This window comes from Rhipicephalus microplus, chromosome 7 (genome assembly GCF_043290135.1).
Source record: "Rhipicephalus microplus isolate Deutch F79 chromosome 7, USDA_Rmic, whole genome shotgun sequence".
Lineage (NCBI taxonomy): Eukaryota > Metazoa > Arthropoda > Arachnida > Ixodida > Ixodidae > Rhipicephalus > Rhipicephalus microplus.
In genome coordinates this window covers 13,296,554-13,323,266 of record NC_134706.1, presented here as the reverse complement: position 1 = coordinate 13,323,266, position 26,713 = coordinate 13,296,554, and the positions used below count along the sequence as shown (strand labels likewise).

Here is a 26,713-nt window from a genome sequence, read left to right as displayed (position 1 = left end):
CCCTGATTTTCTTTCACATCAATGCTCAACTTGTTAGAGCTTGTGCAAAAAAAGTGTGTAAAAAACTTATGGAGTGAGTAGGTGTAGCAAAGGTGTAGCAGTGTAACACTTATTACGGGTGTTACAAAAGTGGAGCATCAAGCAGGTGTAATAAAGTTGTAATGGCAGCATTAAAGTAACTGAAGTCACACTGGCACAACAAAATAAGTTGGTGAAGGTGTAACAATAGGTGTAGCACAAAAGTAACTGGTATCACAAAAGCACAAAAAAAAAATTGTTGGTGCAGGTGTAATAAAAGTGTAACATTAGGAAGTTGTCGAATAGGTGCCCCAAATGTTTAGGGGCCTCAAAAAAGAGATAATGTCAAAAATGCTGCACACACACAAGATCGAAAGAAAATTGGGGTTTTGCATTAGACATGCTGTTTCTCAAATTTAGGTGAAGCACCAAAGCTTGGCCGAAAAGCATTGCTTCAGACATTGCGGCAAAGCATCAGCATCAGCTCTCAGCCAGGACTAAACTGGCCTGATTTCTGAGCTAATGATGACATTATCAATAAATAAATGCTGGTGCAGGATATCTATTATTTGATCTCGTGCATACAACAAAAATTTGACCAAATATAGCGTATGTTTTTTAGGCTGGCTGTTGATAGGTTTAACATGGCTGGTGAGCCAAAGTTAGGTTGTCTTGGATGAAGATGGCAGATTTTGTGGACTTGGAAGAATTTGTGGTGATTACAGGCAATATCATTGCTACTGGGTCTTTTAAATGAAAAATTTATAGAATATGCATATCGAAGGCAGATTTGTGTATTATATTTTGACAAAATTGTGCATCGTAGCTTGCCTTTCTCGCCTCTACGGCTCTGCAAGTGCAAGACGTAAGTATCAAGTGTGAGTCCCTATTTGAAAACCCCTACCTCCTGCATGGCTCAAAGCCAGCATTTACAAAGCACTTGGGATCCTAAACTTTTGAAGTCCTGTCTGAAAGCATTGTAATTAAAAAAAAATAGCAAGAACAACAAAAAAGTAACACCCTTTGGGGCATCTTTCTGCCGCAAGGAAGTAATTGTCATTTTGCTTGTTTGTGTTTTCTTTGTTCCTGAAAACTCTGCACTTGTAACTTTCCTGTCTAAAAATTTGTGTCGTTCTAACAGTGCACACACCATTCATGACTTGGTGTGCAGTGTTAATTAAAGTCAGGAAAGGCATGAAAGATAGACCATGTAATTGTGAGACATAGCTATGCCTAAAGTGGTGCAGCTATTCTTTTAGAGCAGTATAATGAAAAGGTGTAACCCAAGTTTAATGATTGATACTTGTAGTTCTTGTCTCAAGCTTGTCTAGTCACAATGATGCTTAGAGTAGATATAGATAAACCAGTGGTTTATTGAAGTAACCTAATGCTGAGGGAAGATGCGTGCAGTCAAAAATGGCAAAATTAGGAGGTGTGCTTGTATTCCGAAATTCTTCAGCATAGGCACTGGTTGGCTGTTGCTAGAAAAATGGTTATGACAATAGCAAGGAAACTGTCAAGAGACAGGGCGTGACATTACGAGCTAACACGGTTAACACAATACAGTTAGCACAGCTTCCTGAATTTTTATGGGATGTCCTGTGTTAACGCTATCCCTCTACTGGAAGTTAGTAACTGTAATAACTTAGATGTGCACCCTGCTTTGACGAGTATAGCAAGCTTTGGTGTAAATGCGCTTCACTCGGGAATGTTAACAAGCCTTCCTGCAGGTGCAATACTTCTGAAGATTTGTTTGTTTGTTTGCTTTTTTCAATGTACAGCCGATAGTGGTGTCTATTAACTCAGCATAGATTAGTTTTTGTAAGCAAAAAGGCAGCTTTAATCTTAGAAGTGTGAACCCTTAGCGTGACATTCCTTGGATGAAGAGCAGAGAAATTGTCGGGCAAAAACAACAACAACGCAAAAGGGCATGGGGATCGAGAAAGGGGCACAGGGATCGAGTGTCTTTTCCATCAGTCGTATGCCCTTTTGTCGGTGTAGTTAGCCTCACAATTTTCACTTTTCATGCTAGAAATGGTGTTCATTGTTGTGGTTGTAATTGTACATGTGCGGTGACGTGTCAACAGAGCTGAGATAGTGATGGCATGTCGGTTTCTTTGTGCACAGATCGGGAGGACCAGTCCATACTATGCACGTAAGTTTGAAGACTTTTTTCTCGACTGTTTTGTCGGATTTTTCTTTTCTTAATGTACTTGAATAACTGAAAGTGACGTCGATTGCTAACGGCTGTTGCCTCTGGGTGTAATCGTTGAGTTGATGATTTGACATTATCAGGTTTTGGTTTTCTCTAAACAATGTGATTTAATATTGACAAGCTTATGCTCTGGAAATATGTAAAGACTGTGCATTCGAAAGGGTATAGAAATGGTGCAAAGTGGTGAAGAGACATACTTTACTGGTGTTTTTTTTTTTCCCCCTCTTGGTACCTTAGTGTTCCTGTTGGCCTAGTTATTTAATGAATAACTAGTTAAGCTTGTTATCTGGTTCACTGCGCACCTTCTTAAGCTTGCCATTGGAGATGTGCAATAGTAAATTGCATTTGGTATGCCCGTCTGACAACTGAGTTGTACATCCTTGCTGCCTTCAGGGGCGAGTCCGGCGCTGGCAAGACCGAGAACACGAAGAAAGTCATTCAGTACCTGGCATACGTTGCGTCTTCGAAGCCACGCTCATCAACGTCGTCCACCATTCACTCGGTGAGGCTGTCACGCAAATCTCTCTTGGCGCTACGTGCCTCTAGCGTTGAGGAGAATCTAGGGTTGAGACATCCCTTTTAAAACTGACTTCCTTTTTATACTGATCTAAATTTACTAGTCACTACTGGCCAATGTTATCTAGGTGTGTGTGGCTAAGCAGAGTGCTACTTCAATTGCTGGGAGCTTGAGAATGAATACCAGTGAATTACTTGGGGTGGTAGCTTCGCTTCCTACACTCATTTTAATAGGATTATAAGAAATAATCACCTTTTTTTTTTCTTTTTCTCTCTACAATTTTTGGCTCCAGAAAGATAATAATCACTTGATACATGTGAAAAAAGTTGAAACTGGCATCAAATCGACGTGAACTCATAAGTGCGCACAGGGTTCTTCTTTGGGGGGAGGCTAAAGTTGATCGCAGTGCCCAGTCTTTGTATTAAGTCAATGTATGGGGCAGACCTTGTGCCCCCCACCCTCTTAGGTGGCTAGGAGGGGTGGCCGACTCTGTCCCCCTCTCTTCCCCTCCCCTTGTGCACTGGCCCATGCCTGTACGGTTACATACGCTTCAAACACAGCTCTGCCAGCAGAAGTTGGTAGGTGTTTTGATGGCGTATAGGTGTGCTGCTCGTCGGTACCACACTTACAAACCCTGCTGCACAGTTGTAGTTCAGTGACTTTATTGATGATGGGCTCGGGACGTTCAGCAATCTGTTATTTCTGTTGGCTTCATCAATCTCTGTATAACGATAGAGCCAGGCCTCTTGCTTGATTAGCCTTGTTTCTTTGACGCCGATAAGTGCAAATCACTTCATTGTAAGTGTCGTGCACCGTAGTGTGCGCTAGTGCTTACAAATTCAAACTCTGCGCCTTTTATTTAATCTGACCGCTATGAGCCATTGCTCGGTATAAACACGTAATTTCACTTCGTATCGGGCTGCTAAAAGCAATGTTGACTCTGACGCGAGTGTTTATCCGATACGACCCGAACTGTCGCCACTCCAAACAAAAGTGCAAGCATGACTCGGCCCTAAACTTTCGCGTTTCTGTCCACGAATTCTGTACCTGTAGGTGGAACATGAGTTGCGGTGCATCATTCAAAGGTCGATTTCGCTGCAGAGGCGTTCATAGCAGAAGCGTTTGGCTGTGTCGCGTGTTTTGTCGTACGTGTGCACAATGTCGTGGCGTTTGGAAGTGTCCTCGACTGCAGCGTTTACCATGTGTGTTCACACGCTCTCAAGGAGTCCGGCACAGCGCCTCACGTAAGTCTTGTGACCTGGCTGGTGGGTGGCGGCTGGTGTGTGGCGGCCTGTGTGGCCCGGGTGAATGATGGGTGGTGTGTGCTGTGCACGAAACTGTGGCGGTTGCCTGGTGCATGGTCAAGTGCATCCCGGATTCTCTTTTATCCTTTTTTTTGTTTTGAGAATCTTTGCGAGACTCCTTTCTTTGTGGTTTTCGGCTTGGTGTAAGCGCATGCCTGCTCCCTTTTATGGGTTTCTGTTTGCCCTGTTATGTGAAATTAAGTAAACAAAACAAAAACAAAAACTCGTCGTTCAGTGACTTGGAGCACAAGTGCACCCCGCCCCGCACATCCCTCATGCACACGCACTTAGTTTATAAATGCATTATGCTGGACATGCATTCGATTTATTCATGACATTGGCATGGGATGTGGTAGGCCATTCAGTGAGGAAGTTGGATCGTGGGGTTCTAGTGGGCTGATCATTATAATGGTATCTCTGAGAATTACTGCGGGTACGTCTGATTGGTTGTTCCCAGTTCTCTAATCAAGGTCAAAACCTCAAACCCTTTTTTTATGCAGAAAGCCACTTATTAGCAACTGCATTAAAAATTTGTGGTTAAGGGTATTTTGCCATAAGCCAATCTGTGGGTTAACATATTGAAAGACTAAGCGATTTCAACCACCCTATGTGTTGCAGGACTGTCAGTACTATTTAAAAACTGTACTAGCCTAATATGGCAAAATTTACATTATAGTTTCCCTTTAACAGATCTTGTTAGCTTGAGTACCCGAACTTATTTTTCGTGGGTTGACGTAAAAGCGGGAGAACCAATCGCCCATTTCTCCAGTTTTTACTTCGCAAATAATTTGCTTGAGGAAAGCCTCTAGCCGAACTGGCGATCGGCATTCATGTGTTTCTTGCGGCGAAAAGATTTACTTTGCCCGCAAGAGGTGCAACAGCGTCTCGGTGGCTGTGTGATTAGAACGAGGAACTTGGCACAAGGCACCGCCTCGCGTGTGTGCGTGTGTGTGTGTGTGCCGAAAACCGGGAGCAAGCCTCCACATTTGTTGGAGTGGCCTGCCTCGAGCAACAGATAAGATGCCACTCAAGCAGTGTACGTCACCCTTGTAGAGCAACTCTTGTGAAGTTAACTTGTGCCTCTTCAGTTTTTCTTATTTTGGGGAATCCTTAAAAATGCTTTTTTTTTGTAGAGTAGATGAGATGCACGGAGGAGCGCAATTGGCCTTTAAGAGGTCATGAACCCATTTTCCAAGTAATCATCGAATGACTCAGGATGGGAGTTTATGGCTTAGGCTAGGCTATAATATAGCATTATGCTTCACTGATGGAAAGCCAGTCTTGCGACAAATGGAACCTCAGTGAACTGCTAAGTCCACAAAAAATAAACAACTGACGATGACAACAAGCTTTACCAGAGATTCTTCCTAACATTCACTGCAGTACCCCGCCGTGGTGGTCTAGTGGCTAAGGTACTCGCTCGGCTGCTGACCCGCGGGTCCCGGGATCGAATCCCGGCTGCGGCAACTGCATTTTCGATGGAGGTGAAAATTCTGTAGGCCCATATGCTCAGATTTAAGTGCACATTAAAGAACCCCGGGTGGTGGAAACTTTCGGAGCCCTCCACTACAGCGTCTCTCATAATCATATGGTTGCTTTGGCATGTTAAATCACCATTTGCAGAAGATGCAGTGCCTGAGATTTATGCTAATGAGGAAGGAGGTGATTCAAATTTGGTACAGTAATAAAATTAACACATGAGCTCAGATAAATTTCTCATGTCTCATTGTAATAGTGCATCAAATTGTGAAGTTAGGGTGTTATCCTTAAACATTGCAGTGGCTGTGTAAGTGTATGAAAGTTTGTTTCAAGATGCATGTGACTTGTTATGGCATACTTGTTTGCACAATCGCACTTGTCTGGCATTGGATGGGTGGTTTAAGCATGAGTTTGTGTCTATGTAAGGCCGTGATTGTGGATTTCGTGCATCTTGCTTGCCGAGAACCTCACGAACAAATCTCATGTTGATGGCAACATAGTTTGATTTCCATGGTAATGCCAAGACAAACTGCACACAATTCGTGGGGCATGGTTCATAAAAGCAGGCGACTAGGCTTAGTATTATTACGTCCCTGGATTATGCTTTCATTTGAAGTTACTCATTGCATTTGAAGCGTTTGTGACAAATCGATATCACAGGCATCAGTTCAGCAAAAAGTAGTGTGCTGGTAAAAAGTATGCACACTTGACTTTACATTTACATTGTTTGAGTAGCACATGTTAATAATGGCACTCTGTTGCCGCATATTGCTTCTCATTTCACATAAGCATGTCACTCACTGGCTTGGAGAGTTGCATTGCCAGGCAAACCAAAGCATGTTACCGCCAGAATTGCCAGTGTCAATCAGAACAGCCAGTTTTTTCTGACACATTCTGTTCGTTCATCATCCACCTTAACATGCCATTAGTGCAGTTACTGATGTTTTTTTTTTTTGCCTAATGCTCAGGGTTTCATAGGATAGAATAATAGAAGAAACAGCAGTGGTGCTTATTAAAATGCCATGTTATGCTCACTATTTGCTATATATACAATGTCAGCTGAGAGTTCGTCAGGTGTGTATTTTATGCCAGCTTTTCGATTCCTAAGTAGGCACAACATAACTTGAATTGCAGCGGGCTGTTCGGAATGAATTCATAGCAGACGACTGAATTGTAACGACGCAGTTCATACCCAGTTCTTTAAAATATCAATTGTCATAAAACAATCACATTATGCGATTTTTTTTTTTCTTGTCTTGAGACCAGTAGAAAGCTTTAGCTGCTAGTGTCGCTTGCAAAGTTTAAACACAACACATTGTTGTGCGCTTTTTTTTATTATGTGTAAAACAGTTTCCTGCAGGCATTGTAGTTTGTAGAGCAAGGCAGCTTTTTTTTTTTTTTGCATTGCATTGGCGGAGTTAGCTCTTTCCCGGTTTTGGTGCTTACGTATGCATTTGGTGGTGTCTTGTTTTGGGAATCTAACATTCTCGATGACATGGCATGCCCCTCGGCCTGTCATAATCTCTTCCTCTGTCCCTGCTAACCACATCTCTCTTGCTCGTCTCTCTTCCGCAGAACTACCAACCGCCAGTATTCAACATGGTAAGTAGCGCGGTTGATGGCGCCTTTTGTATTTTGCACACGTGTCTCCTCTGCTTACGTTGCTTAAATGTACTGGTGGTGCGAGAGTTTGTTTGCTTTGTTCTAACTTGATTACAGTCGAACTCCTTTATAAGAGACACTGATATGAGAGACAAATGGGTATAAGAGATGCCAGTGTGCCTACAGTAAAATAGGGGTTGATCACAAAATGCATACGAGGTGCCCTGCTTATACAGACAAGAATTGCTGCCCGGAGCATGCCTCCTATAAAGGGGTTCAGCTGTACTCCCCATCCCTCACTATGCATGGGGAGTACAACTTGTACTTAATTATTTCACTGAGCAGTCATGTCTGAACTCTTGGATAGAAAATTTTCTGCAGTTTCTAGGAGAGATTTTGACAATTAGAGGCTCTGCTAATCTGACTTAAGTGCACACTTTTTTGTTTTCTGTGCCATACGCAATGCTTAATTTCAGTATGGCATAGCCTACTCCTGTATAAATATATTTCTGCCTCATTAGTGCAGACTATTAATCTCACTACCATGTGAAAACCGTTTCAGAACTCTGTGACGCATGGTGGCTGTGAAAAAAATAATACAATGCAAAAACGACGGAAGAAGTTAGATCAGTACGTTTTGTTGCGATACTGCGGTTGCAGTGCCTGTGACGTTTCTTGCAGCTGCCTTGGCTTTGCGCCTTGCTTCCGATTTGGAGGCTTTTATTGTCGCTGTTTTTTTCTTTGTCGCCATGCAAACACGAGGACTGCCTGGCGGTGCGTATACGCACATACGTACGACTTGCTGTCTGTGCGTTTCGAGCTCCACTGTTTTTTGAAGGCCTTTTGAAGAAAAGGCTGGCATGGTGTGCAGCATCGAGTCCTTGTTCATTTTTCTGTATGTGTGTGTGTGCTTGTTACGCCTGTCACGTAGTTGGCATGGTTGTCTGTTGTCACTGTGCTGGGCCGGTATGCGTGCCCAGAGTATCGAACTCTTGTTGTTGTTTTTTTTTTCCCCCCAATAGTCATTTCTTTTCCTAATCCACATAAGCGCATTATTTCTTTTGCTAGTTTACTGCCCAGAATATAATTTAAGTCAGGTGCTCTTGCAAACTACTTCGAAAGTTTTGTGTGATGCTGATTTAATTGCAAGCTTAATTAATAACAAGGCTGCATAACAAGGTGAGTTAGAATTCTGCTACTCTGAACACCTAGCAAGCGTAAACGAAAGCACAATTGCAGACTTTGAAGTGACCATAATTATTGAGTGCAGCGGGCTGTATTGTGAAAGGAGACATCATTTAATGCTATGTGGCTGGTAATTTTCTGCTGCAGTATGGTATGGAGGGTGTCAAATTGTGTTTTTAAGCAGTGGTATCAGCGGAGTGCATTATGTTTCTTTCACTTAAGCAAAAATAGTTGAGTTGTTTAATTAGGCACCAGATAGACCTTCCTGTTTAGGAGTAAATTGTACGGCAAATGCTGTTGATTAACAAGTAACGACCACATCCGCAGATGTGCAAGCAATGTTGTGTGTACATATAAACAATATCTGACTGGTCAGTTAAAGATTTTCGTGCATTCGTTTTGTGCCTTCAAAGCCCACATTCCTTGTTGCATCCTGAAAGCCCTGTGCATGCCCTAAAGTGACAGAGAAAATTGGTTATGCAACTGCGTCTTCTCGTCCGAAGTTGTTAAGCAATTCATGCTTCTGGCTTCTTAAATTGGCATCAAGCCAAATGAATGTCTGCAGAGCCATGATATATATGTAGCGAGCCGTTCCAGACATGACAGGCTGCCACTCTTTATGCAGTGGTTTTGCTCTCGTTTCCTGCTTGGCTTCTGTTAATGTAGTTACGTAGCAGGCATCCTGCATTGCTCTTTCACCGGCATGTGTCAGTTTACTACCGAAATTGTACATCACACGCCCTGATAACAGCACATCCGTTTCTATCTGCCTGCTCTCGGTAAACTGTTTGTGCGCCGTGTAAACAGCTTATACAATATGCACATCAGTAATGGAAGGGCTTCCGCTCCATGTCCTGAGTGGCTGGCGACCTACAAAACAGACACGCTTACATCGGCTGCAGTTGCAATGTTAACAAGCAGAGGAAATGCAACCAGAATGTGTACACAATTGCTGGTTTAATGGCAACCACTTGTCAGCAGTTATTTTTTCTAGCCTTACCTAACTCATTTATGTAACTCGTGCCTGTAAGCTACGTGTAAATGCTTTTTTTTGTAACTCCTTTCTTTTGGGGGGTACGGCTGTGTAGCTTTTGTTCGTTCTGTATGTTTGCCAATTTATGAAACGTTTTCTTTAATGTGTGTCAGTGTAAGGTAGCCTCCTATGCTACATTACACCATCTAGCCTTCTTTTTTCATACTCTACACATAGGGTGGTGGTACATCTATGTCCTGCTAAGCTTGATTGGGTTATAAATTGCTTATTAATATAGTATGCTCAAGATTACTGTTCTTTTGGCAATTCTGTTCAGTGTCTGGCATGTCCTTTTTTTTAATTGATTGCCAACTGATGCTAACCTATTTTAAGACTGCATTCCCTTCAGCTGTCTGCAGTTCAGTCTTTGGAGCTCGGTGTGTGTGTGTGTTTTTTTTCAACTTCAACGTTCTATGTGTTTGTCAAGTATTTTCTGCCTCTGCAGCGTGTGGTAGCTGGTGTGTTTGAAACATGAGCGAGTGTTTGGTCGTCGGGTCTTCTTTGTTGTGCTGTCTCTGTTTGTGCAGTCTTTTCGTTGCACCTGTGGGTCGTTTAAGAAGCTCGTTATTTCTCCCATCATTAGGTGATCGTTTTCTTTTCCCCCGTTTGCAAATTTTACAGGGCGAGCTCGAGCAGCAGCTGCTTCAGGCAAACCCGATCCTCGAGGCCTTTGGAAATGCTAAGACGGTCAAGAATGACAACTCTTCCCGATTTGTGAGTGTTTGTCATTCATGTTAACATCTATGTACGTCTTTTGCGACCTGTAGACACACACGCTCTTAATTAAAAACAGCTTGCCCCCCTTCATGGCGTTGCTTTGCTCATGCAGCAGTGATCATCATCTAGCTTACTGGCATTGTTTTTCTTACAGACTCTGGGTGCTCGCAAGTTATCTTCATTTAGAATGTTATAGTATCCCATTGACAGCCTGCAAGTGATTTCTGTGCACAGCGTTAAAACAGGAAATGCGTGCTAGATATATGATTATTGTATGATGGAAGTATGGCTCAAAGGGTGAAGTAATTAGTTTTCGAATTGCTATAAGCTCAGTAAATTATTTTTGTATGTATACAATTATTTTTATATGTACATCGAACTGCTTTGCTATTTAATATGTTATTTTTATATACTGCCCTAAATATTTTTTTTCCTTTTTTACCCTTATGCATTATCAGTTTCTATGCTGTGTACATGGATATGTTATTATTGGTTTTTGTAGTGTTCAAATGTTAATAAAATGTTCTTGTTCGTATACTTATTGTTTCGCTTAGTGACATACTCTTTTCTTTTTATAATTTTGTTTCATTGAATCCCAACAAGCCTGAGACTAGGGATTCAGATTCATTTCTAAAGCTACTACCTTTTATGAATCATTTCAGCTTCATAAATTCTAATAATTTCAAATTAAACTTGCTGTTAGAGTGTAGCCCATGTACATATAATGCACACTGACGTACAGAATTTATATGTACATAGGTGTGTATATACATAGTAGCATATAGTATGTGTCAGTGAGCACTAAAAAACAACGCACACTGTATCTAAACACCAGGAGTCAGCTCACCTGATAGGAATATGTCTTTTTGTATGTAGCATGGTCTTTATTAATGCAGCTTCACCTCTGTCTAGTTGATCTGCACATGCAGTGTTGAGACCCCATCTTCTTTGTTCTTTTGCAGGGCAAGTTTATCAGGATAAACTTCGATGCCTCCGGTTTCATTGCTGGCGCCAACATCGAGACGTGTATCCTTTTCTTTGTGTGGAAGTAAGGACTGGCATGTCGACGAATCGGTGTTCTCGTTTTCACGGGCCGTACGCTCTTCGTAGTTTTCGCGTGCTTCTTGATATTTGTGGCTGTATTCGAGCACTCAAACCCTCTTCACTGTAAACAGACACTTGCTTCGATTGCCACTGATGGGACTTTCTTTAGCAGTGCTGGTAATACTGCACCATTAATGCTGAAGGGCTACCTTACTGACCCACCACTGTGGTCCAGTGGTTACGCTGCTGAAATACAGACGCTGAAATACAGATGTTGCAGGATCGAATCCCGGCTGTGGTGGCTGCATCATCGATGGAGGTGAAAGTGCTTAAGGGCCGTGTGCTTGATTTAGGTACGCATCAAAGAACGCCAGTTGACCGTAATATTCAGAGCCCTCTACTACGGCATATCTCGTAATCATTTCTTGAATTTGGGACATAAAACTCTAGATATTATCAGAGTTACCTTATTAGAACACCATGATCTACTAAAGACGTGTTAGTTCACACGGTAACATGAGACATTAAAACTGGCTCACACAGGCCTGGCATGCTATAGTTCCTATGCTAAAACCATGACAGTACAGTATTACCGAACTTATTGTGTGGTGAACCAGCACCACTAAAACACACTGATAAGAATGCCACAAAATATTCCGGTCTGTGTTCTGCACTAATGCCAGCCCCTGATGTCAACTCATCAAGACACGTTTCAAGCTTTCAAGAACGTTATAATCGATGTCTAGAACTATTGGCTGCCTGCACGTCATATCGAAGTTTATTCCCGAACGGCAAGGCAAAGAATATTTGTTGCTCTTATTTCTGCTCTCTTCCACAAATTTCACCTTCTTTGTGTCATTGCCGTCGTGGGCAGCCGGATTTCTTGGCGTGGTGAGGTTTCTTTCTTGACCCGAGTGAACCCTCAGACCTGCTGGAAAAGTCTCGTGCCATCCGCCAGGCGAGGGACGAGCGGTGTTTCCACGTGTTCTACCAACTCCTGCATGGAGCCACGCCCGAGCAAAAGAGTGAGTTTGGAATCTTTCTGCATTACATAATGTTTATGCACTGTGCTACAGGTACAAAAGCTGCAAAGTAATTTTGCAGTGAGCGCGATGAAAGTTTACAAGGTGTGGAGTGCTTGGAAAAGATATGTCATGTGCAACCACACAGAAGGGAAAATATTATGAAAATATGAATGAACAGCAAAGAATCTTCTTTCCGTACTATTTTGTGCTCCCCTTTGTGCAAGTAGAAGCATTAAAACACTTGTCTAGAACGCTGCAATGGCACACACAGGGCCGTGTATACTGACCGCAAGTAGTTTAAGATAGCCAATGCTTGAGTAATTCATCTTAAACGGCCATGCATGCTGTAATTTGGGCTCTTTCATGCCAGGCGTAAATGGCAAGTGTTGTTGGCACAGTCCAGTCTACAGCGTGCCATTCTGATGTTCTAGATAATTGTGTTGACCTCTTTACATCATTCCAAATATCCATGGACACAGAAACAGAAAGAAAGTTTAACGTGAGCGTGCTGTTTTTCTGTCGCCATGTTTGCGCCGATTCACCATGAACCAAATCCAACTAGCCCAGTCTAGCCTTAATTAAGCTGAAGCATTGATGACACAAACTTGAATGGAGCGACATACTGAAGCAGTAATGAAATCAAGGTTCGTTCATCATGTGGAATTGTCTTTATTGTTTTTCTTTTTCGTGTGTGTGCAGAGGAGTACCTGCTGGAAGACGCCAAGAGCTATACGTTCCTGACCCACGGTCACGTGCCTGTCCCGGGTGTCGACGACGCTCAGGAGTTCCGCAACACCGTCAAAGCCATGACAATCATGGGTCTCAACCAAGAGGACCTCAACTGTGAGTAGTGTCAATGTTGCTTTTTTTAGGAGCGAAGCTCCTTGTGGCGTGGCTTGTGCGTCCCTCGTAGAACTTAACCACCGGTAGCACATACCCGAAAGAGCGGTCCTTAGAATGTCCGCTGGATGGCGGCGCTTGTATATAATGAATACACCATGAAAAGATGCGAGATGGCGGTACTTGAAGTGTTCACTAGAGAGAAGGACGGATGGACATACAGATGGATGGATATACGTACGCACGGACGGAAGCACCTATGGAGAGACAGACAAAGGGGCGGATGCACGGATGAACGTGCAGACAGAGGGACGGTTGCAGAAACAGACGTACAGACCGATGGACAGACAGACGAACGAATGGACGGACGGGTGGACGCACCGACGGTCACACGAATGGACGGACATGCAGATGGACGCATTGATGGACGCAAGCAAGAACTAATGGACGGACGGAAGCACGAACAGACTGACGAACGCTTCACCGCACCCATCATCATTCACTTCGTGGATATGCTGCTATTTTTTTTTTTTTCCTAGTAAAATATGCCTGAAAGTTTTCAAATTCATCTGTGACAACTCGTATAGACTGGAATTAGTTACTTTTGCACACCCATGTGGAACAGGCGCACTGAATGTCAGCCCTCGGTCTCCAGCGCTGGTTGCATTATACCAGTGTTTCTTTTTGTTGCGTTTTATTGTGTTTAATTTGTTGCACCTTACATGTCCACTATTGAAAAAACATCGAGTAAAGGGGGTTTCATAAATTACTATTAAGGGAGAAAACTGTTTAGTAACAAAGAATAAACGAAAGTATAAACATAGACGTGCACAAGGTTCCCCTTCAGGGGGAGGGGGAAAAGGTTCGTTGCAATGCCGCCCCCCTCCTGTTATGTCAGTGTATGCCGCTGATTTTAATGTTATGAAGGCGTCTTGGCGTGAATACGGAGATGTGAAGTGACAGATAGCGGTATGTATGTAGATACAGTAATGGGAAAGACAAAAGGGGGCCTTTATTTGGTTTCTCTAGTTGGATCTCTCCTTGGAAACACGGAGTTGTTGTTCTTAAAGGGGCCACTGAAGCACAACAGGAAAAGACTGATGAAAACATGACCTGTAGTAGAACTGAAAGGCGGGCGAGTTGGAACTTATCTCTAATTGGGCAACAAGAGCGCTTGTCCTGTCTCCTTCTCTAGTGTGTTTCCTTTTGTGTGCTGCCCAGTTACGGGAAACATGATACTGTTCTGATAAACAGAACTTATGCACCATACTTTTAAACAGCTGGCAGTATTTACTGCAGATCAGTGTGAGCCGTAACATCAAGGTCACTGTGGCGGATTAAGGGAGCACTTTTTCCTGTCCTGCTACTTCACCTTGTGCACCTCTCCTTAACATTACACTCTCCCCATTACACACACTGCTGCACCGCCAGTGCACTGGCAGCGAGCACTGCTCGTTGCGGGTGCGGTTTGTAATGGTTCTAGGAACCATGCTAGAGGGAGATGAGGTGGCTTGACAGGCATGAGCGACAGTGGCATCGTTGGCCCGCCCATTTAATTAAAGTGATGTTAAATTTCACCTCCTCTAGTGCACAGTGCAGCGGCTACACTTTGTGAAAATGCATTCAAGCCATTATCTTCTGCTACATCTGTCTGATACGAAGGGTGTGTGTACCGATTTCGGCGCCAAATTCTTCATTATGGTGGAAAATCTGGGAGGGAAAAATTTTGTTCGGTGTCCCTTTAACTGCTACGCGTTTTCTGCTCATCGTGGCAGGCATATTCCGGGTGGTGTCGGCGGTGCTCCTCTTCGGCAACATGGAGTTTCGGCAGGAGCGCAACTCGGACCAGGCGACGCTGCCGGACAACACAGTGGCGCAGAAGGTCAGCCACCTGCTGGGCCTCAATGTGACCGAGATGACCAAGGCATTCCTGCGGCCCCGCCTCAAGGTTGGCCGAGACCATGTCACCAAGGCACAAACCAAGGAGCAGGTGAGTGGATCATCCATGTAGCTAGTTGCATTTGTAACGAGGTTCATCAGCGGCTGTGTCCTGAGGCAACATGAAGTACTTGGCACTGAAACCTGACAAGGTTGAGTTTATTAAAGTTGAACCTGGAATCTAATTCATCTGTAATAGCTTATTCTTGGCGCACACTGATGCATGGACAAAGAGAGGTAACGACACTAGCGCTTGTCTGTGTGTCAGTGTGGGCTAACAATAAGTTACTATGCATTCATGCCAACTAGCTCATCTTGCAGTATTCTAATTCATAATTCATCTAGCCTTCAGCTTTGCAGCACACTAACAGTGCTGTGTTGTGTATACTACACATTCTGATTGAGCATTCCCACTGGTAAAAATATTGAGCATTTTCACTGGTGGTGTACAGTTTTTATTATAACATACACTCTAAAATAAGTCTATACCGGGTATTTTTCTGTCATGCAGTGTTATTTGTCATCCATCTCATGTGCCTTGACTTGCACATTGTGCTTTGTCACAAACATCGTCTGTTAGAATCGCTAGCATTCTTGATAGGAAAGTGGTGTGGACACGTTTTTTTTTTTGAAAGGAAGCAAAATAGCTAGCCTGGCATAGGACTGTTAATGTTGCGTGACAGAACGACTTTTAAAACACTTCATTTTAGTGTTTTGACATTAGCCCATGATGATGGTTTCCTTTGAAATAGTGCTGGTGGTGTCGAATAGTTACCCAACTTGTGCAATGTGTGAACCAGCGGGTGCCACTAAGTCTTCAAGCTGCCAGTGCCTACAGCACCATAGCTGCTGGTTTGTTTGTTGAATGCAGCAATGTGGAGTTGTAGCTAGTCTGCACGTTCACCGTTGCCGTCGTTCCATTTGTGTCGAAGAGAGGCTGAACTAAACTGCCTACTGAAATCCGCATCAACGCGATGTCAATCGCAGGTCGAGTTTGCCGTCGAGGCGATCGCCAAGGCCTGCTACGAGCGCATGTTCCGCTGGCTGGTGAACCGCATCAACCGCTCCCTGGACCGCACCAAGCGCCAGGGTGCCTCGTTCATCGGCATCCTCGACATCGCCGGCTTCGAGATCTTCGAGCTCAACTCGTTCGAGCAGCTCTGCATCAACTACACCAACGAGAAACTGCAGCAGCTCTTCAACCACACCATGTTCGTGCTCGAGCAGGAGGAGTACCGGCGCGAGGGCATCGAGTGGAAGTTCATCGACTTCGGCCTCGACCTGCAGCCCACCATCGACCTGATCGAGAAGCCCATGGGCATCCTGGCGCTGCTCGACGAGGAGTGCATGTTCCCCAAGGCGACGGACAAGACCTTCACCGAGAAGCTGGTCACGTCGCACAACCAGCACCCAAAGTTCATCAAGTCGGACTTCCGCGGCACGGCCGACTTCAGCATCCTGCACTACGCGGGCAAGGTGAGTGGCCCGCAGGAGCATTCGTAGCTGTAGTTCATTGCTCGTCCTCGTCTTTCGTACTGTTTGATTCATCAAGACGAGTGAGCTGCTTCTGCTCACCGGGCGGGCCAATGTTTGAGCGAATTTTAGCCGAAGTTACCAATATGCATTTGTTTTTTTTTTTTTTTTTTGTTTTTTGCAGTCTTGTGCAGAATAGCGATAGCGTGGCACTTGGATTTGAACGATGGTTCCGAGTGCTTCCAAGCGATCTCTACCAGATAGGATACAAGGACCGCTAAGCATGTGCCAGATAGAAGGTGCCAGCAGTAGGACAGATCATTAATGTTAGTGTGATGGATACCTAGAAATGAGAATTGCAACCAAGAATGACGAAGGGTTAGGTAGTGTGACAAAATTTGAAAATTTGCAGGCGTAAAATTCAATCAGCTTGGGTAGGCCAGAGTGGGCCGGAGGTCATTGGGAGAAACCATTTTCCAACGTACAAATATATGATGATCATAATGACTGTGAACTGTGGTTACTGTGAGATAATTTTTAGGCGCCATAAAGCCCTGGTCATACCTCATTCTTCTCCGTACTGGAAATATTAGCTGCCTTTCTTCCTCCTAGCTGTACATTTGAACTCGGTTATGTTTTTACAACATTCACGAATAAGGCCAATTGCCTTCTGCACTTGCTAGGCAAGCAAAAAGAAAAAAAACAGCACGGAGACGGACAGTGCACTTGATAATTGGTTATCTCTGGTTTTCCTGGTTTGTTGTGCTGACTCATGTCTGTCTGATAATTCAAACAATATTCTGGAGTCCCCTTTATTTTAAATTATCAAGATCCTGCTGTACTACACACACTTTGAAACAAACTTTGAAATAATATGTGACTGTGTAGTACATATGTGGAATAGTTAAGAAGAAAAATGCTTTATTTTTTAATGAAATCGCTTACAAACATTTGTGCGAAAACATCCGGATTCGTAGCCGACATGGCTAGTTAATTATTCGTTATAGACAAGGCATGTTGTTTAATTAGCAGGTAAAATCTTTACACAGAGAATTCAGTCACAGATTACAAAATCATATGCGAACATGTAGTGGAAAAAACAGAAATAATGCGACATGTACATGTATTTCCACAATATTAGCATGGCAACTGGTAACTCTCCGATAGTTTTTGGAGGGACTGCATCATATTTGCAGACGTTTAATTAGGGTAGGGATACTGTTCCAAATTTTAGCAGCATTTTGGAACAGTATCCCTACCCTAATTAAACGTCTGCCAAATATGATGCAGTCACTCGGGAAACTCTTTCTAGTTGCGTGCAGCTTAGCAAGTTGGACTAGTTTGCATACTCTCATCTTCAAACATTACTATCATTAGTTATTTGTTCTGTTTTCATGTGTGTTTGAGCTGTTTGATGAAGAGGTTGCGTGCAGCGTCGTAATAGTTGAACATAATCAAGCGTTAAAATTCGTTGGCTTCAGGTGCAGTTTTCACAGAACTGCAATGACTCCCCCCCTTCCTTTTTTTTTAGTTGCGTGGTAAGTGTGTTGTCAGAAGTGTGCAACTTCTTAAAATGTGAAAGCTGCACATGTATTTATATGAAAGGAGAAAACATCGGATATCCGCCACTGTCTCACAGTAGAGGGCATATTCCAGGCTTGCAGCAATAGCCTCCTGGTGAAACTCTAGCTCGACTGGACATACGGGTTACACTGTCATCCAGGAACCGTGATAGGCATCACGTCTGAGACAGCGTGTCGCTGTTGCAGGTGGACTACCTGGCCAATCAGTGGCTGATGAAGAACATGGACCCGCTCAACGAGAACGTCGTCTCCCTGCTGCAAAGTGCGCAGGACCCTTTCATCGTGCAGATCTGGAAGGACGGTAGGCAGCAGCTCTTTTTAACAGTAATCCTTCTAGAGTCCGGTACAGCTGAAGACGGCAGGAAAGGCTCCGCCAAGGTGGCCAATGCGGAAGAATTTAACATGAAATCAAGGCATTGTCTTAGCTTAGGCCACACATTTTCCCGCTATTGTTCAGTAAGGGTGAGGTGGTTGATGTAACTTCTCCTGGCAAGCAGGTCAGTCAATACTGTCTGCAAGAGCCAAATAGCAAATTTATTTTATAGTTTCCAGTTTCTGTATGTCCCTGCAATGCGTTTTCGAAAGTCGGCTTGTTTTTAAATCGGTGTCTGGCATTGACACGCCAACTATTCACAGTGTGTGGCCTCTAGCATCACCATTAGCTCTTCATTCAGCCTTCCATGAAATTTTCGTGTTTTCCACTGTACCGTATTTAGTCGCATAACCCTCGCACTTTTTTTGGCGGAAAACCGATGCAAAGTTGGGGAGGTGCGAGAATTGCGCGGGGAAAGCTTTCCGCGAAAACCTACAGAGCGAGAAATAAAACGAAGTGGCCGCAAATCGGGATTCTCATGCCAGCAACTAACAGCAATCTTTGAGAAGTACCAGTTACAACTTAACCTCAACAATAAAAGCACAGGTTCAACACAAGGCAAGATTTATTTGAGACACAAAAAGTGCAAAATAGTCGAAAATTAAAATACCATACGCAAAGCTTGTGGGCGTTGGGGGCGTTGGGGGCGTAGCCGTAGCGTTCGTCGCTCAACAAGAGCCCTCAAAAGGTAAGCGTAGGATGTCAGTATTGGGCTGATGGCTATTTAACAGAATCGTCCACAGTTTCCTTCTGAAGAAATAAAGTTTACCATCAATCCCAGTCTTAAGCACACGGCAGGCCCAACGCATCTTGGTGGCTTTCAGCTGCCGTCACCAGTAGCGAACACAAAACTCGTCGACTCTGAAGGGCCTACCGGCGGCCCTGTTGCGGTTGTTTAGTGCATGATCTATCACTTTCAGCTTGAAAGCAGCCGTGTAGCTTCGGTATCGCCCCATAACGTGATAAGATTACCGACACAACATACAGAACATGCCGCAACGCACACTTGCCACTTTGGCTTGGCTTGGATTGGATTGAATTACCATGCAATAATAGTACGCTTGATGCTTAAAAGATGGCGCCAGATGGTGCATGCTATCATCATCAGTGGTTTGAATGAGCAGATGACATTATTGCGGCAGTTTTTGTGGGTGCGATAATTACTCGAGGAAAAAAAGAAATCACATTTTTGTGGGAGGTGCGAGAATTATGCGAGTGTGAGGATTACATGAGTAAATACGTTAATTAGATCGATGAAAAACTTATTTCCAAAGTAGTAGGATGTGTTCTTGCAAAAGATGTGCATCACTGAAATGATATGCAATTTAGAAGGCACTTGTACTTACCCATGCGTTCGGAGTTGAACCAAGTATATACCTACCACTCATATATGTTCCGTATATGCACATGTAATAGTAGTTATAAAGTAGTTATAACAGTACCTGTGGCTCTTTCTAGCATGTGCCTACTAAAAAAACAATATGAAGAAATAAGCTAAATATTTTGTTCGCACCTAACATATTACTCTGCACTCGCAATTTGCAACCTATGCACTTCTCCAACACAGCCGCACACCATGCACCCTGTCGCAAAAATTAATGATAATGTGCACTTCACTGGGCCTCTGTCGTAACATCTGCCGCTAAAGTACAACTGTCATGGGCACATTAAGGGTTACCTGGAACAGAAAAAATAACACTGTTACACTTGCAGATTTTAACCAAGTGACTTAATACAGTCACTGCTGATGCGCGAGGCATCATAGTAATTTTTGTTGTTAAAATGCCGTAAGAGTCGTTAAAATGCCGTCAATGTAAACTATACATTTAATTTGTTTAACAAATGTGCATAGCCAGTTTGTTCATCTCGAAATTTTTTCTTTTATGAGTAAAATGTCATAAGTAACTATATTGTCATAAGTAACTATACATACGAATGATCTTGCCATTAGAACAGTATTACGTATTTATGTTTGTAATTAACTTTTGAGCATTAAAACTGGGTAGACTCTGTTTCAACTACATTTAGCTGTAGCATTTGTTTCAGTTGCCACAACAGAATTAGCATTGGCATTACCATGTTTTCAAATAAGTAACAGTGTGACATTAGAAGTTACTCAAACTAATACATCATGAGTTACTCCATAGAAGGGCCCTGCCATACTTCTTCTAGTATTTATATAATGATTGCACCAAAAAGGTTCGTTGCCTAATGAAAATTGGCCGCTGCAAAAATAGTTTGAGTCCGTCAATTATGAGCATACTTAAAGGGATATTTCGCGTGCTCCAAGAGTTTTCTCTCTCCTTTTACACCAGGGAGTGTGCCGAGAGTTATGCAGGAAGGAAAATCGCAATAGGGCAAGAAAGTGCAGGGTCTGTCCAAAGTTCCGAGGCCGCAATCTCGCGTATTGCGATGGCAGTGTGGCCTGGAAACTTTTGACGGACACTGTGCACCCATTTGTCAGCCCTCATCAACACCTTGAACACTTTTTTTCCTCCTTTAAATGCGGGACTTATATTCAGTGTGCAGCGTGGGTAGGTCACGACATCTCGTAGCAGCCACTGTAATTAGGCAGCTCACGATGTTCAAAATAATCCAATGGCCGTGGGCGTGGTGTCTGCGGCACATCAATTTTCAATTACCTCGTCATTAGATAGAGGAGCAAGCAGTTCCTAGCTGATTTAGAAAATTACTTGTAAATTTCAGGCCGTGTGCTGCGCTATGATGATTGGTTCGAGTATTCTCAGAAGCCTCAACTAGCGATCGGCAACGTTTCTTGACCATGCTCAGAGTGTTGCAGGGCCCCTTTAAGGGAGGCAATTGGTTACCGGCAACACATTATTACGCACTATTTACTGCCCAAGACAGGTACAGCACCTCTAACTGGACTTCTTTTTGTCCTCCCTGTGTGTTTGCTGCCTGGCATGCCAAATACCTTCGTCGCCACCACCACCACCAACCAACCAACCAACCATCGCATGCCTTGGTGTGTGTCTCCCCTCCCGTCTGCCTGTCGTTGTTGTGCTGCTGCGTGTCGGTGGATGAGAGCAGCGGAAATCGTAGGCATGGGCACGGCCACCATGGGTGACACCCAGTTCGGCGCCCGCACCCGCAAGGGCATGTTCCGCACCGTCTCCCAGCTCTACAAGGACCAGCTGGCGCGGCTGATGGTAACGCTGCGCAACACCAATCCAAACTTCGTCCGATGCATCATTCCCAACCACGAGAAGAAGGTGGGTGGCTTTTTATCTCGTGCAGTTAGTTTATTGAGATGCGTTAGTAGTAGTAGTAGTCTTATGCAAGACACGCTAAAAGATGATATAAAAGGAGCGGTACATTTGAGAAGCTTCCTGCAATTGGCCTTTTGTAGTTGTACTTGTAGTAGCAGTAGTAGTAGTATCATTAGAAGTGGTTATGGTGGTACTAGCACTTTTTGTTGTGTTGAATTAAGGTAGTTTAAGAATCTCATGGGCATGATAGCAAAGATGAGTGAAAACTGAGCGCAAGGTGTAATATGGAAGAATGGAAGGGTAAAGGGTTGAGGGCAATTAGCACAGTCACAGTTATTTGCAAGAAATACTAGCTAATGCTAAGCCAGGAAATAGGATCACCACAGCAAAGTATGCGTGCAAAATCTGGTGCTATCCTTAGGTAAAGTCTGCTGTGTGGGACTCAGTGGTGAAATTTATTTCTTTTTAACACCATCAAAGTGCTTATAAAAATGAGTAGGTGTGTGTGTATGAGCACTTTGCCTAGGCACACTTGCACATGTTCTTTCTAATACTAAACCACTTGCCGCCATTGAAGCGCTTGCAGTAGTTTCATTAAGCATACTCCTCAAATGCGGCTGGTTGCACGCTGTAAGGTCGTGTTGCAAAAGAAAGAGTCAGTTACACCTGTTGTAACCTTTCTCACGTAGCGTGTGTTCGAAGATGAGTATAGTATGGCAGAATGTAGATATGTGTTTAGCTTTGGAAAAAAGGAATGTACACTCAAACCTCATTTTAACAAAGTTGCATCTTACATGAAACTAAGTTTGTTATATCCAAAAATCCATTGTAAGGTACATTCCTAACACTATCTATTCCAAGACTATTTATTTACTTCGTTATAACAGATATTTCGTTATATCTAGGTTTGTCATATCGTTTGAGCAAAGTCAGCATTCGTTCACGACATTCATGGGATTCTTTCCCTCCAGGCCGGCAAGATCGACGCTCCTCTTGTGCTCGACCAGCTTCGATGCAACGGCGTCCTGGAGGGCATCCGTATCTGTCGACAAGGCTTCCCGAATCGAATCCCTTTCCAAGAGTTCCGGCAAAGGTGAGGCCGTGACCGTTTTTCTGCTTCTGTTATGTTTCTACTACGCTTGAAGCTTTGCCTACCTTTTGCGTTCAGAGCAAAATATGCTAGCTTGTGTCGTGTGTACCTATTTCCTAACTCTCTAGAACCTAAATTCAATTCCACATCAAGAAAAAAAAAAAAGTAAAGGCAACTTGGTAAGCTTTATTTCTGGCTATAGAAAGGAGAGAAATTTGAAAGATCAGGTATTCATTTATATTTGCAGGCATGCCCTATCTAGCATGGGAGCATGACTCCAGAACAATATTTGGTGTAATAACCTGCACAGTTATTGTTATAGATCGGTCTACTAATGAATACAGAAATCGGTCTGCTGAGAGATCGACGAACTAAACTTCAGCTTGCAAGAACTGTTGCTGTGTCTTGTCTTCTTGCTTAAATCAGTGTTTTCTGGTGGAGACCTGGAGCATCAAATCTGATGCATAGGATGCTCTAAGGGTACGGGTATCGCCTTTAATTGGCAACGTCATCTGAATTAATTGAAGCCCTTTGTTTATGCATGAACAATATGTGAGGTACTACTTGTTTTATAAATTTTGCCAATCAGCAGAAGACATTCGCTGTCGAGGCTCCACTCTTGTCATCCCTCTAAGACTTGTTTCTTCTTATTTTTTTCCAGATATGGAATGATTGGGGGGTAGCATAGTTGCAAGGCCTTCTCTAATGTTGAGCTATAACTTATACTTGGCGACAGGCTCATTTAACTTCACAGGCCTTGAAGATTGTGACAGCTATCTCACTGGCGTGCTAACCCCGTAAAATGGCTGTTCTTTTGTGACAGGTATGAACTACTAACGCCAAACACTATTCCAAAGGGCTTCATGGATGGCAAGCTGGCCTGCGAAAAGATGGTGAGCTCCTTCACTTTTCGGCAGATTCACTGCATAGCAGGGTCGAATTAGCACATTGTGGCAACAGTTCTGGGGGTGTCGTGAACTCTCTTAACTCCTTGTCCAGACTGTGGCTTTTCGAAAAAGTATTCCTTTTCGTCCTCTTTATATAAACCCCCTCTACAATAAGTCTATGGGTGGGGCAGATTTTGTGCCCCCCCTCTTAAATGGCTGAGATAGGGGGGAAGGGACACACCCTTCTGCTTTAAGTGCACGCCTTTGCCTTTTGCAATGGTCATGCTTCGTTAGTTTACCATTTGTGACCTTCTACACTCTGAAATGAAGTTTGACCACCTTGCTTGAAGCTGCCAGGGCACCAATGGATATTACTGGTATAATTGCTATGATTATAATTGTTATAATTTATTGAGTAGGAGAGGAATGTTCGAGGGCATTAGAAGCTAAAGAAAGATTTAGAAAAATGGGCCTAGTTTGTATAGATTCATTATAAAAAGTTGCAAGTGAGCAGCTGTAGACACTAAATGTTGTAGTTTGTGACATCTCTTTCTATTCTTAAAAGTTGTCTTTGCGAGCATGCATAACTGTTTTCTGAACACAGTGATGACATCAACTTGACATTAATCTGGTTGGATGCTTCTCCTATTGTCATTTTGAGGACAAATACACTCGCACGCACAGGGCATGTGTGTACCCATATCTCTCTATCGGTCATATTCGCGCCTTTTATCATGGGACATGCTAAACTAGCACACCGCCCAGTTATTCACTGTATTCTCATTTTTTCCCGATGGCTACTGTGACCAGTTGGCTTTGCTTCTCGGTCAGTGACACGGTCATTGTGCTTCGCAGATCATAGCCCTGGATTTGGACCCGAACCTGTACCGAGTTGGGCAGAGCAAGATATTCTTCCGGGCAGGAGTCCTGGCCCAGCTGGAAGAAGAGAGGGACATGAAGATCTCGGACCTCATCATCCAGTTCCAGGCTTACTGCCGAGGAAACCTGGCCCGCCGGTGAGCTGCGCTTAAATTTCGTATAAAAGGGAGGCTGAACCAGCTTTTGGTGAAGTCCTCGGAAATGTTTTAAGATAAGTAAGGCACCTTCCAGAAATATATTACCGAAATAACTTTTTTTTTTAGAAATGGTAGCAGCCACACACTAGTGCTGCGAAGACTTAGAAAGCAGTGGAGCTGGTGGCCTCGCCCTCTCCCATTTTTTTCTCCTCACTCTCACTTGCCTTTCCCACTGTCTTTCTATATTGTAGCATGCGCTGCCTGTGCTATGCTTTGCCGTCTCTTTCTTTGCGTCACCCTTGCTTCTCTTTCTCGCCCCTTTATTATACTATGCATGCGTATGCTGTGCTTTCCCGTGCCGTCGAAATTTTTCTTGGGAATGGCCTAATACTATGCTATTGTAAGATTATTCATTTACTTCGTTGTTCATTTACTGTGTTATAGCGACTATTTTGTTATATCTAGATACATTATATTGAGGTTTTTTTTCATTATATCGAGGTTTGTTTTCGTGCACAAGTGAAATTTGGTGAGACGTGGCATTATGCCAACCCGATTAGTGGACACGAGGAGGCGCAATGTTTCGAGACGTTGAATGTGCACAGAGGGGGCCAAGCTTCGCGTGATTTCAATTTTCTTGTCCTTCTTGGCCGCAGCAACTACCAGAAGAGGATGCAGCAGCTCAATGCCATCCGCATCATCCAGAGGAATTGCGCGTCTTACCTCAAGCTTCGCAACTGGGCCTGGTGGCGGCTCTACACAAAGGCAAGCGGGCCTGTCTTTTTTTATTTTCCTCTGCTTACGTATGCATTCATTGGGGAGTTGTTTCGTACAGTGGCAAAAAGGTGAGACTTGCGAGTGGAGAAAAGAAGACTGTAATAAGTGCCACTAACATGGCTGAACTGCTGCTCAGTCTCGGGAGATGAACTTTCAGATTTGGACAAGCTTTAGAGGGCCGCGAACCACACAGAGTTCAGAAGCGAGACAGTAGTTTATTTCTCGCCTTCACTTCTCTTCCCTTAAGTGCTATTTTCTCCTCGCCCTTTGTTCTTAAAACGTGGAATGTCAGCACTAAGTGTTGAGCCCGTCAGGATTTCGGGCTTTTTGACTACACCATGCTATCTACGCTTGCACAGTAGCAAACGCAGAAAACGAAACGAGATCAGTTTATCGTGTTATCGTGCATGATAATCGTGCAGTGCAAGGCAGACCAGGCATTCGACTGCATGTCAAAGCAGGCTAGGAGACAATACATCGACCAATCTAGAGCTTATTTGAACTTTGAACTAAATTTCTCATGGGGCATTTACGCAAGTTCTCTGTGGGAGGTAGAGTGATTGCTGTGGGGCGGAGCAGACATTTTTAAGGCGGAAGCCTCATTATGTGCGAAAATTGACCACTGCCACCAGCGTTCCTTGGCATCAGTGCCAACACGAATAGGGCAAAAAGTCATCGTGGAATGATTTCGTCATGGTGTCGCAGATCGCCAAACGGGGCGTCGAATGATGTCATCAGATGACATGGCGGCTACGTCATATCTGGGCTGATCAAGGGGGCAGTGCAAAACGAGGTGGTGTGCAAAAAGCTTGCATTGCCTGCAATCCTGAATACAGTGGAAAACCACGTTATGTGCATAAATATTTCAGAGGGGGCGGAGGTATGTAGGATAAGTACAGCGACTGTCAAGAACAAGATGCTTTTCGCCTTCGAGATGTCTCAGGCATATGCATAAGAGACCCTGTAAAGTGATTTTTCATCTTCTTCTTCTCTCATTGGGTCCGATATAGCCCATAGCCTCATGCCTCTGAATGATATGGTGTGGCCCGTTGTGCATGTCATTCAGAATGGAACAGCTCTTTGGTGAGAATCCGCTTTGTTTATGATGAAGACTTGTGTGTTCACACAGTGTGTTTCCATCCGTGCAGGTGAAGCCCCTGCTGCAGGTGACGAAGCAAGAGGAGAAGCTGAATGCCAAGGAGGATGAGCTGAAGGCCATGCGCGACCGCGTGGAAAAGATGCAGGTTGAACTCAAGGAGGCCGAGCGCTGCCTGCAACAGGTCGAGGACACATTTGCTGCTTCTAGCGTTGTGTAGCTCAACACGTTTCCCACTTGCGCAGAAATACTTTTTGCAAATATACGCGCG

The 26,713-nt window shown here is 43.8% G+C and overlaps 1 protein-coding gene across 3 annotated transcripts in view; it reads left to right on the top strand.

The window, feature by feature from the left end:
- zip (myosin heavy chain 10) overlaps window positions 1–26,713 on the top strand; it is a 107,730-nt gene that overhangs the window by 60,568 nt on the left and 20,449 nt on the right. For 2 of the 3 annotated variants that reach the window (XM_037431612.2, XM_075868690.1), the window contains exons 3-18: window positions 2,146–2,173; window positions 2,627–2,735; window positions 7,109–7,135; window positions 9,975–10,067; window positions 11,033–11,096; window positions 12,041–12,139; window positions 12,839–12,982; window positions 14,755–14,969; window positions 15,905–16,393; window positions 18,160–18,274; window positions 21,398–21,579; window positions 22,548–22,669; window positions 23,490–23,559; window positions 24,409–24,569; window positions 25,226–25,334; window positions 26,495–26,626. In XM_037431612.2, coding sequence (XP_037287509.1) covers window positions 2,146–2,173; window positions 2,627–2,735; window positions 7,109–7,135; window positions 9,975–10,067; window positions 11,033–11,096; window positions 12,041–12,139; window positions 12,839–12,982; window positions 14,755–14,969; window positions 15,905–16,393; window positions 18,160–18,274; window positions 21,398–21,579; window positions 22,548–22,669; window positions 23,490–23,559; window positions 24,409–24,569; window positions 25,226–25,334; window positions 26,495–26,626 — 2,159 coding nt within the window. The remainder of the gene's footprint in view (window positions 1–2,145; window positions 2,174–2,626; window positions 2,736–7,108; window positions 7,136–9,974; window positions 10,068–11,032; window positions 11,097–12,040; window positions 12,140–12,838; window positions 12,983–14,754; window positions 14,970–15,904; window positions 16,394–18,159; window positions 18,275–21,397; window positions 21,580–22,547; window positions 22,670–23,489; window positions 23,560–24,408; window positions 24,570–25,225; window positions 25,335–26,494; window positions 26,627–26,713) is intronic. The other variant, XM_037431614.2, reaches the window with a different exon arrangement.